General features: G+C 29.9%; 1 protein-coding gene across 4 annotated transcripts in view; it reads left to right on the forward strand.

The window, feature by feature from the left end:
- The window catches only part of LOC126887697 (sodium leak channel NALCN), a 157,311-nt gene that overhangs the window by 106,321 nt on the left and 37,771 nt on the right, over positions 1-13,219 (forward strand). For all 4 annotated transcript variants that reach the window (XM_050655351.1, XM_050655352.1, XM_050655353.1 and 1 more), the window contains 3 exons: positions 1,049-1,169; positions 8,879-9,012; positions 12,179-12,344. In XM_050655351.1, the coding sequence (XP_050511308.1) occupies positions 1,049-1,169; positions 8,879-9,012; positions 12,179-12,344 (421 nt within the window). The remainder of the gene's footprint in view (positions 1-1,048; positions 1,170-8,878; positions 9,013-12,178; positions 12,345-13,219) is intronic.

Below are 13,219 nucleotides of genomic sequence, written 5' to 3' on the forward strand. Positions count from 1 at the left end.
TGTTTATTTTAATAAATTACAGGGGTGAAAAACTAAGAGAAAATATAGTGTGGTTTTTAATTTCAAATATCTCATTCAAAGGAAACTTTTTATTTATTCTAAGGGACTTTCGGCCTTCGATATTAATTTAGTCTTTCATTCTGCGTTTAAATTTTTTAAAAATATCGAACATTCGCTATCTTTGTCATACAACGCACTGAGTCAAATAGAATATGATGACAAGACAGTGACAGTTTTAAATATTTGACATGGCATCGGGAATATTTTGAGTTGTTGATTAAATAATATTGATAGTGTATTTGATAAATAATTGATTTAATACGTGAACTTAATAAAAAGTTATTTATTGTTTATTATTTATGGAAGATCCAAGCAGAGAATACATCAGGATATATTCTGTGATCCAAGTATTTTTTTGTTAAAGATGTTCAAATTTGTAAGCGTTCCATAGTAACAATATATTATTAAAAAACCACTTTAACACTTTTCCTCTTTTCTCGATTGAGTACTAGTTTTTGTTGTACATATAAATTATTACAATCACTGAATACATAGTTAGTGAAAAAATTATCATATTTATTAACTGAATTAATAATTTGCAATTATACAAATAACAGTTATCCAAGAACATTCAAAATCTATATCTTTAAAGGTAATGATGACATTGTCAAGTAGAATGACATTCTAGTAATGTTTACATGTCCATACCAATGTGAATTTTACTACACGTAATTTTCCGTGTAAAGACAGAAAAAGTAGGGATAGCCGTAAAATATTTGCGAATTATGTAACGATGGTCTTAAAAGTTTAGTTTTAATAATATTTAAGGGGCGACATTTAGTAAACTTGCATCATATTGAAAAGATGTACCGCACGGCTCTGTGTCTTGGATACCATGATTGCTAAAGAATTTTAGCCAACGTCATTTTGAAAAGGAAGTAGAATTTTGTTTCTACCAAGCAATGCCTATATTTATATTCTAGATAAAGATATAGGCAATAAGTACCATGTATGATATGATATGTTGATTTCTCATATTTTATTTTAGGGCAAATCCAAGAAGATTCAATTTTGATAATATAGGAGATGCAATGTTGACATTATTTGAAGTACTATCTTTTAAAGGGTGGTTGGACGTGAGAGATATTCTTATTAAGAACTTAGGTCCTGTAAGTATTGAAACTGTTGCTATATTTAGTTTTTATTTTCGCCAATGTTATAAATCAGTTCACCTCCAAAATAAATTGTATTTTATTAATTACAATAAACAAATATTCAGTAGAAAAATGTGAATTGATTTATCATCTTTTCTTTTTCGAGCGTTTTCTCTCTTAAGGGAGGCTAGCGATTACTCTGACATTCTCCCTGTCATTTACTGCAGGAATAAGTTCTTCGAAGCATAGCTTGGTGCAATGTCTGTTGTTTTTCATCCATGGCTGCTCTTTTTCTGCATGGGTCGCATCCTTATTATATTTTTGTTTTGATAATTATTAAGATAATGTAGTATTTCTCGTATATCAACATATATCTCACGTACCTCATTTTATATTCCAGAGAAATAAGATTTTTCTCGTGACCAGGGGCGTAACAGAGGCCCCCGCAGCGTGAAGCTTGCGCGGGGGCCCCAATCGACTAAGGGCCCCATTTTGTCGTCTGATATTATGTAAAAATCTGTTATAGGTATATGATTTTACATTGTGTGTTTAAATTTAAAAACGTAAATTTTTAAATAGGCGTATTCGGCAAGTTAATGATCTCATATCTAGAAACTTAATCTTTTCCGGTAACAAGAAACTTTTATGGGTGACGACAATAAACTATAATGCTTTGTACGTGACTATTGAAAGATTTGAGAATTGTAATTTGCCGAATTTTAGAAGAATATTTCTAAATCTAGAAATGGGTTTTCTCTTTAATCTTTACCTACGTTTATTATTTCGATACAATTATCCAGATGCGTAACAGAGGCCCCCGTAATATGCAGCTTACGGGGGGCCCCAATATGTCAAGGGTTCCATCTTGTTGTCTAATATATGTATGTAAAAATGTGTTGTTACATTATTTGCATACATACGATTTTGTAGCACGAGCAGTGCAGTATTGAAAATGAAGTTGTTCATCCAAATATAAAATTGTAGATAGGTATATTCGCTGATAGTAGATAGTGGACGAAGAAAGTTGTTCATCTCATAGAATAATACTAATGTAATAATTTAGTAATTTTTGTTCTATTTTATTCTATACCAATAAAGATGAAAAATGTAAGTCGTCATAAACAATGCATGAGTACACCAATAGCTCAGTAGATGGTCGTTTTGGAGTAAAATTATCAGCGTCACGACGGACGTATTTGCTTGACAATTTGGATTTAGGTTCTATTACACTCCACTTCAAAGTTGGATTTATGCCGTTAGTTGCTTTTACTTCGGGGGTGACTCCCCTCCTTGTGGTGGAGAAACATACGTTTAAAATAAGTCTGGAAATGTATAAATTGACTAATTATAAGCAACTTTTGTTCTATAGTTTCTTTATCTATGTTAATACTTTTCAAGTCATTTGCGAGTGAAAATGTTTATTTTTCAACAAAAAACAACGTTTTCAGACGGGTTTTTCGCAAATATCTCAAAAATAAGTATTTATCGAATTTAATATTAGATATCGAAAAATATTTGTAGCAAAAATGTAGCTTATAAGATACAAAAAAAATAGTGTACTTATTCATGAAGTCTATCGACACAGTAAAAGCACAGTTGAAGCTCATTAAAAATTATTCTTATTCGTCCAATTCCAAATCGAATATTTCAACCTGAAATAACCGAAAAATACAGCAATTTTCGGGAAAAACTCATGAAAACTTTTTTAAATGTTTCAAAAAAAGCTTTATTTTTATTTTTTATAAAAGTTTCTAGCACCAAAACTATACGAGTTACGCTCAAAATAAAGTTGGCCCCTTTTTTGGTAAAATAAAAATCGTGAAAATATGACCCTATTACCCTAAATCGCATCCCAAATAAAATTTATCGTTAGCGCTTTACCATTTACTTTAAATATTTATTGTTTATATGATCTGTAAGGTTGACCGGTTCGAAGTTCTTATTTTTGAAAAAATTTGGTTTCATAGTAAAAAAAAGTTTTTTTATTTTGGAAAAATGCCTCTTTTCAAAATAACTTAAAAAATATTAGTGATACGAAAAATCTCAAAGAGTAAAGAAATGTAGGTCTTGCTTTTATAAATATTTTGACTTTATTTTGTTTTTCTGTAAGACAAAAATTGGTTAAGATATGGCCGTTTAAAATTTGCATATACTCGTGATTAGTGACTCGTTCAAGCCCTTTCAACTAGAACCCTTTTAAAAATCAGCACTTTGAACCAGTGAAACTTACAGGTCATATAAAAAAGTTAAGTAATTTGTAATGCGATAGTGACTAGTTTTATTTGGGGTGCTAAATAGAGGGAGATTTTCACAATTTTTTTTACCAAAAAATGAGATTAACTGTATTTTGAGCATAACTGGCTTAGTTTTGATTCTAGAAACTTTTGTAAAAAATAAAGCTTCTTTTTAATACTTTAAAATAGTTCTAATGAGTTCCCCCGAAAAGTATTTTATTTTTTGGTTATTTCACGTTGAAATATTCGATTTGGAATTTTGCCGAAAAATAAACACTTTTCATGAGCTACAACTTTTCCTTTACTGAGTCGATAGACTTCATTTTTGTTTAATTTTTTTATAAGCTATAGATACCTACATTTTTGCTAACAATATTCTTTTCGATCAAATAATTACTATTTGAACTATTTGCGAGAAATCGCCTAAAAACGTGGTTTTTTGTTGAACAATAAACCGTTTTACTCATAAATAACTCAAAAAGTCTTGAGTTGACCAATTCGGTGGTGACATTGAAAATTACACGGTATCGCCATATTTTACGTTGATTTACTGGGCTGTAACACATATAGGTATTTGACCTTTGTATTTTTTTGGTTGGATCACCATGTTCTTGTAACACTGATGATGCTCTTGTTACAGAGCGAAAACGTTTTGTTCATATGTTTGTAGCCCTTTAGGGCTTTTTAAACTAATATACCTTTTACCAAGAAGAAATTTTTTTATTAAATTTCACTTGTAATTAATGGTATACAGCCAACTACAGGAAGTTCTTCCTTGTGGATTGATATAGGTATTTGTTACACATGTCGCATTTAGTATTTTTTTTAAAGGGGGCCCCATTTCCAATTCTGCGGGGGGCCCCGACGGAGTTTGTTACGCTACTGCTCGTGACACATTCCCCTCCAGGCCGAAACCAAATTTTTTGAGTAGTATAGACATCTATAATAATAAATAATAACCTATATGTTTCCTGCAGGCGATTTTGATGATATATATAGTTATAAACAAATGAAGATCAAAAACCAGTAAATTTTCGTTTTTTTCGTCTATTACCAAAAAGTTAAGCATTTTAAACAAATTTGAGAGTAAGAAACTCATAAATCGTATAAAAAAAACTTCAATATGGCGTTCGCTGAATATGTCTATCCTTATTGGTTGCTTAGAAAATTGCAAAATAAATCATAATTTTGAGTTTTTATAAATATTCATAACTTATGTAAAAATTAACTTAAAACCTTCTTATTACACGGTATGCTGAGACTTCTGGTGCTAAATTATACCCTAAATTTCAAAGGAATTGGTAAAATGGTTTAAAAGTTATTTAATTTGTTTATACCAAATTCATTTTTTTTTGCAACACTATAAGTCAGAAAATTATGAGGTTACAGTAATACTTTGGATAGTTTATGAAAGAAGAAGATTTACACTATTAACTTAATTAAAAAAACGACGAAAAGTAATTTTAAACAGTATAAAATTATTTTGCAAAAACATGTCGATTTTTTGCTTACTTATAAACAATTAGAATATCTTTTTAACCGTTACCCGTAGAAAAATTATTTTTTCATATTTAGAAAGACTGAAGTTTTATACACATTTAGAAAGAAAAACAATTGTCCTAGGACAATTAGGGACGAAGTTAGCCCCTTTTTTTTAATTCACATGTTCTTGCAAAAGAATTTTGCAATATTTAGAATTATTTTTTGTCATTTTTTTAAATTAAATTAATAGTGTAAATCTTCTTCTTTCATAAACTAGCCAAAGTATTATTGTAACTTCATCATTTTCTGACTTATAGTGTTGCAAAAAAAATGAAATTGGGATAAACAAATTAAATAACTTTTAAACTATTTTACCAATTGCTTTGAAATTTAGGGTATGATTTAAGCACCAGAAGTCTCAGCATTCCGTGTAACAAGAAGATTCTAAGTTAATTTTTACATAAGTTATGAATATTTATAAAAACTCAAAATTTATGATTTATTTTGCAATTTTCTAAGCAACCAATGAGGATAGACATATTCAGCCAACGCCATATTGAAGTTTTGTTATACGATTTATGAGTTTTTTTACTCTCAAATTTGTTTAAAATGCTTAACTTTTTGGTAATAGACGAAAAGAGCGAAAATTTACGGTTTTTTGATCTTCATTTGTTTATAACCATGTATATCATCAAAATCGGATGCAGGAAACATACAGGTTATTATGATAGATGTCCATACTACTAAAAAAATGTGGTTTCGGCCTGGAGGGGGTTGTGTCACCAACAGGATATTTTTTTCCTTATTTATCTGAACTATTATTGTTTTTTACCACTGATATACACGATGTCTCCGTGATATCTTAACCGGAATTATCTCCGATATACTTTGGAAAACTGGTGTAAATTTTTTCTTTTTACGTGAACAGGTTGGTAGCCTTCTGCATAACCCACAACCTCTGGGGCCATCCTTTTGGATTTCTATTGTTATCAATACGTATTCTGTAGTTATTAACTCTCATTCTGTATCATTCGGACTTTCCACCGGAAATGTAGAGTCAGGATTCGCCGTTTCCGATCCTTCCGACTCGGTTCCGAAGAAGGTAATCTTAACAGTCTATAGCAATTCTCTATACCTGACTCTCCTTGACCCTCCTTAGTACTTTCTCATTAGTTTTTCTTGTTGTCCAAGATATAACGCTTCAATTACGTTCATGCTTGATACTTTTATTGTCCAAACTTCTACATCATACAAAAGTACACACCAAATATAACACTTAATCATTCCTTGTATTAGTTCTAAGCTGAGATGATTATTGTAAAGAAATTTCTTGATTTCCATAAAAGTAGTTTTAATTGCTACATAGCCCCTTTATGACAGTTCCAAAATATTCCAAAATATGTAATTTTGTGAAGTTTTTCAGCTTAGACTTTATAATTGAAGCTTTGCAGCTGGATGTGGGTTACGACTAAAGACTAAAAATTTGGTTTTATGTTTTAGTTTATTTTAATGCCCATTTTCTCCCCTACCTACAGTCTCGTACGGATATTTTATTAACCACATAATTACAGTCTCGTACGCATATCTTATTAAATTAAGTAGTTCCCCATTGATTTTTATTTCATACGAACTATGTTGGGGACAAAATGCAACCTTGTCTGAACTCTCGTTGTATGGAAATTTATTCTTTATAGTTATCTCCAATTTTTACGACAGCAGTTTGATTCCAGTATAGATTTTTGACACGAATATATTTGTCACATATTCCTGTATTATTTAGCTTCTGCATTAATTTTACATGCTGTACTTTATCGAACTCCTTTTCAAATTCTATGAAGAATGCAAATGCATTTTTCTTTTGATCATGACATTTTTGTAATATAATATTTAGCACAAAAAGTACCTACAGTCCTACAGTTAAGCCCAAATTCAGTGCGTCATTAATTTTGACGTCATGCATTTGCGTCTAATTCTGTTATAGTATTCTTAGGAAAATCTTAAGAGTGTGACTCATTATGCTAATTAATCGATATTCTGAGGATTTTCTAGCACTTTGTTTTTAGGTATTGCAATGGTATTGCGATAAATATGGCTTAAGGGCACTCAAAGTCCCATTTAACGACAATGTTAACATTATGTCACATAGCTCTATAACCAAATCACTTAGAGACCTAATTTTTGTTTTATTTTGAAACTACATATGTATTGTTTAGTTCCGCGTATATTTTTGTAAGTGAAAGAAATATTTTATTTTAAATTTTTTTAAAATACTCTTACAAAAAACCCAAAAAGTTTAGATTTTATTTTTTATTTTATTTGTTTTTGTACATTTTTCAATAAAACTTTAGAAACTAGAAATATTTTTTAGGAACTAGATATTATCTATTTACAACTACTGTAAAAATTTGGACCTTATATCATCTAAGAATCCAGAGATATCTGACATCAACAGTTAAAAACCTAGTATTCGGGAAATAGTGTGGCAGATTCGTGCAAATATTATAAGAATTGTGCATTTAATGATAGAAGCATATAATTTGGACCACATATTATATAGGTTCAAAATTAGATATGAGGCCATCTCAGATTTTACCCTTTACAAAAATGGCGGGCATTCAAAATGGCGACGATATATGTGACTAATAGCACGATAACTTTTAAACGACAAGTCCGACTTCAACCAAATTTGGTATACCTATGGGTTCTTTTTTTGATGTATAAGATCGAGCTACTGAATCGGAAGAATCTGTTCACCAAAAGTTGTGTTTTTCCTGATTTTTTATGTAAAAATATGTTTCTTTTTTTTCAATTCTTTCACCCTGTATATATATTAATTTTTCAAAAAGGTAATACCGGCGTTGAAAAGAGCGTAAAAATATTTTTAAGGAAATCTTTTGAACTTTTTAGTTATATTAATTACCATTTAATAAATGCATAACGCATCTTCACATGTAGGTACATACCTACCTATGTGCGGCAGATTCGTGCAAATAATAATATAAGAATTATTGTGCATTTAATGGTATAAGCATATACTTTGGACCACACATACTACACATACAAAGATTCAAATTTAAATATAAGGGCATCTCAGATTTTGTCTTTTACAAAAATGGCGGGCATCCAAAATTAATCTGCGCCCATAGGTACATGTGAACAAACGTTATGCATTTATTAAATGGTAATTAACATAACTAAAAAGTTCAAAATATTTCTTAAAAAATATTTTTACACACTTTTCAATGGTGGTATTACCTTTTTAAAAAATTATTATAATCAGGGTGAAAGAATTGAAAAACAAACAACATATTTTTACATAAAAAACAGTAAAACCACAGCTTCTGGTAAACCGATTCTTCTGGTTCAAGACCTCGATCTTATTTATCAGAAAAAGAACCTTGATGCCAAATTTGGCTGAAATCAGACTGTTCGTTCAAAAGCTATCGTGCTATTAGTCATATTTGTATAGTCGCCATTTTGAATGCCCGCCATTTTTGTAAAGGGAACAAAAACTGAGATGGCCTCATATCTAAATTTGAAACTTTATAAGTATGTGTAGTAGGTATATGTGGTCCAAATTATATACTTCTATCATTAAAGGCACAATTGTTTCACATATCGGTTGCACTAAAATCGCAAAAACATAAAACATTCTAATAGGCTATAAAGCTACCGGAACACGGTAAGTTGAGTGCATACGTTCAGAAAACAAATAGTTTTGTAACCATGGATATTTTATACTATAATAATGTGTTATATGTCGTTGGAAAGAGAAGATTTCAGAGAATAATTTTCAATCATAACCTAAAAGACTTAAAAAAATCAATTTTCGGACTTTGGCAGCCCTTAAGCCAGTCTGTGGGAATCACTTCAGTGTTATACATTGCATTACAAAGTTTTACTACTTACTACTTTTACGGCTATTATAATAACTATTAAATGTCCCTTAAGACCTTTATTTTAATTCTACCAATAATTTTAATATTAATTACACTTATTATATTTTAGGTTCATGCTATATATATCCACGTCTACATTTTCTTGGGTTGCATGATTGGACTAACTTTGTTCGTTGGTGTTGTAATTGCAAATTATTCCGAAAACAAGGGGACCGCTCTCTTAACAGTTGATCAAAGACGATGGTTTGTTATTTATTTATTAAGAACTACCTGATCATTTAAATAAAATATATATTATACAGAGAGGTTTGAAGGTATGGGATAAATTTAGTTTTCCGAGAATAGGCCACTTTGGAGAAAAATCCCGAGGTCGATTTTTATTTTTAAATTAGCTATGATTTTTTTATGTATATATCATACTAGTGGCATCATCCATATGAGCGTGATGACGTAATCGATGATTTTTTAAATGAGAAGAGGGGTCGTGTGCTAGCACATTTGAAAGATTAATTAATTCTCTATTCAGTAATATAAACATTGACATAATTATTTATACAGGGTGTCTAAAAAATATTTTTTATATTAAAATAATTGACACAAACACAAAAAGAAGAATGTACTTATTTAACTTATTTAATTCAAAATACATTTTACTGTTTACTGTCAGAAAAAATAAAAAAAATATTTGATAAATAAACATTGCTTTTTGTTCAAATTAAATGTTTAAACTGCCAAGAGGCAGGTGGGTGGCAGCTTGAATATTGAATTTAAGCGAAAAGGAATGTTTACTTGTGAAATAAACATTTTTTTCTGTTTTCTTACAGCACTAAAAGGTATTTTGAATTAAGTAAATTACAAACATTATTTTTTTTGTGTCAAATAAATTAATATAAAACAAATTATTTTGGACACCCTGTTAATAATTAGCTTAATGCTTATTTATATTACTGAATAGAGAATTGAATAACCTTTCAAATGAGCTAGGACACGACCCCTAATCTCATTTAAAAAAATCGATGACGTCATTAGTATGATATATATATGCCAAAAAATCATAATTTAAAAATATAAATCGACCTGTCTCGGGATTTTTCTCCAAAGTGGCCTATTCTCGGAAAAAATAATTTATTCCATAATTTTGATCCTCTATATTCTATATAATATAAATACGTGTGTGTATAACGATGTAACCAGTGTACGTGCTAAACATTTTAAAATACTGATGAGCTAATTGACTTGGGAAAAATTTACATTTTTTTATATAAACATTTATTAACAATCAGAATTACACATTCTATAAGTTAATTTGATAACAAGCAATTAACATTGACAAGAAGATAATATTTACTCAGGCAAAAACCAAAAACAACACTGGAATGGTATATGTAATGGAATCCGTCAGATCATATACTACTTATACAAATACAAGCAAACCCAATCAACATAAATATTATACAAGTTTATGCTCCAACCGCCAATAAACCCGATACTGAGATTGAATAAGATCTACAGTAGAAATCTATAAGTCTTATCAATTCACAAAAAAAACATGAATATAACGATAATAATGATCTCAATGCAAAAGTAGGAAAAGGTTGAAAACATCGTTTGTTTAGCAGTAAATGGTTGACTTCAATTAGTGCGGTCGTAAATATTATTAAATTTATCTGACCTGGCCCATTGTTAAGACCCACCCGGAGCGATAAGCAACCGAGGTAGACAGAGTTGGTCTTTTGACAATTAACACTGACTAGACGGTAGTCCTATAATAAAGCAAAGAATCCACAAAATTTACAATAATTACGACGACAAAAAGAAAAAAACGGATGTAAAATATTTTGCTTTGCCTTATATACCCGAAACTAATGTTTTCAAATGAGTTTTAAAATAAAGTAAATCCATTTTAATTGCTAAGATTATAGAAAAACAAACATTCAAACATATTTAAATTTTACCTGAAACCGGGTCTTTTATACTATTGAAGTACCAGTACAAGTATTGACCATTGAAGTCAACCATTTACTTCTAAACGTACCATACAAATGAATTAGGACTACGGAATGAAAGAGGCGACATACTACACCAGTTCTGTCAAGAACAGAACATAATTGTTATAAATAAATAATTCTAGCTACTAGCTCGCAAATTAAATATATGGAAATCAGATAGACCACATAATGATTAATCAAAGATACCGAAATAATATAATAAGTTCAAAAACCTACCCCGGGGCAGATGCTCCCACTGACCACACCTTGCTTGTAGCCAAATTTTAAAATAAACCAAAAAATAATCAAAACAAAAAGACAGAACGAAAACAAGGCACGGGCTTATTGAAGAAAGAAGGAACGAAGCAAAATATAACACGTCGCATTAATCAAAAATATCGAGAACTTAAAAATAAAAGTACGAGAAGTGGAGAGATAAAAGGACCAAACCATCGTGACAAGGTGTGGTCTGAATTAAAATTGGAATGATATGGAGGACTATATCTCAAACCTTGATAATAAAAGTCCAAAGTAGAACTGAATTTGTAGAAGTAGTCGCCAACCTTCAATAAAGAAGATGGCAAAGAAGAAGGGAGCTGCCTGAATACGAACAGCAACTCTGACGAAGAAATTTTTTTAGACCAGGTTTTCATATTTACTTTCCACAACAGGGAACTTGCATAAAATTTTAAATTCGAAAAAAATGTTATAAATCACAACAAAACATAATTTAAAACATGTATCAAAGATAAAAAAGTTGTTTTTGTGGTCCGTTTGGCCCCTAAAGACGATTCTAAATTCAAATTAAAGCAGCTAGCCCAAAACGCGTCGTGACGTCATATGATTATATGTTTACATTATGCACCAACAAAGTAAACAAAATTGTATATAATTTTAAATTTGACATTATAAACGTCAGTAGAAAATACAGTTACGTGACGTCACAAGTGTTTTTGATCGTTTGAACTATTCATAGAAAACTTGTACTTTTACAAAATGGTTTTATTTTCCATAGTAAACCTTCTTTCCTTTCCTTTAAAAGCTGTATCAAACTCCAATCTGAACAAACTATTAGAATATAAATATTTTTCCCTTATTGCGCGACGATGAACTGGTCAAATACCCAAGTAGGTGGAGGCCAATATACTAAACCAGGAGAAGAAGAATATACCTAAATATAACCATAAACATAACTATATTATAAAACTATGTGACGTCACGGGTCGTTTGAACTATTTTATATTACAGAAGACTTTAAATTTGTATTTCTAAGTTATTGTGAGTTTTTGAAGCGTAAAACTTTTTAAATCTCATTTTTAAACAAAACTGAACATTATTATGTGATAAAAAAATATGCAAGTTCCCTATTAATACGTGAATCTGTAATTTTTTACATGCAAATAAATTATAATTATTTTCAGGTGTGATTTAAAAAAGCGACTAAAAATTGCTCAACCTTTACACCTTCCTCCGAGACCTGACGGTAAAAAGTTTAGAGCCTTTATCTACGACATCACACAAAATATAAAGTTTAAAAGGACAGTAGCCTTTATGGTTCTAATAAACAGTGCACTCTTGAGTGTTACGGTAAGTTATTAATGTTATTGATCAATAATTATAAACTATTAAATTTCAATAAGCGATGCAGAGCATGTAAACAACGATTTTAAAAGATGTTCAAAATTTATCTACTCGTTCCATAGTAACACTAGACTAGGCACCTATATTATTAAAATCACTTTCATCATTTTTTCTCTTTTTTAGATTATTAGTTTTTATTGTATACCTAATATACAGGGTGTAACAAAAATACAGGTCATAAATTAAATCACATATTCTGGGACCAAAATAGATCGATTGGACCTTACTTACCTTAATACAAATGTGCACATAAAAAAAGTTATAGCCCTTTGAAGTTATAAAATGAAAATCGATTTTTTTCAATATATCGAAAACTGTTCGAGATTTTTTCTTGAAAATGGACGTATGGCATTCTTATAGCAAGAGAATCTTAAAGAAAAATTATAGTGACATTTTTGCACCCCATAAAAATTTTATGGGGGTTTTGTTCCCTTAAACCCCCTAAACTTATGTGTACGTTCCAATTAAATTATTATTGTGGTACCATTAGTTAAACTCACTATTTTTAAAACTTTTTTGTCTCTTAATATTTTTTCGATAAGGCAGTTTTTATCGAGTTGCGGCTTCTTTATTAATATGTTAACATAAAAATTTTATGGGGGTTTTGTTCCTTTATACCCCCCAAATGTTTGTGTACGTTCCAATTAAACTATTACTGCGGTACCATTAGTTAAACACAATGTTTCTAAAACTTTTTTGTCTCTTAGTATTTTTTCGATAAGGCACCTTTTATCAAGATGTGGCTTCTTTTTTAATATGGTTTAAAATATGCCTAAAATGTAAATTATAAATAAATTTTCATACGATTACCAAGTCTCCAT

Source organism: Diabrotica virgifera, chromosome 7 (genome assembly GCF_917563875.1).
Source record: "Diabrotica virgifera virgifera chromosome 7, PGI_DIABVI_V3a".
Classification (NCBI taxonomy): Eukaryota; Metazoa; Arthropoda; class Insecta; order Coleoptera; family Chrysomelidae; genus Diabrotica; species Diabrotica virgifera.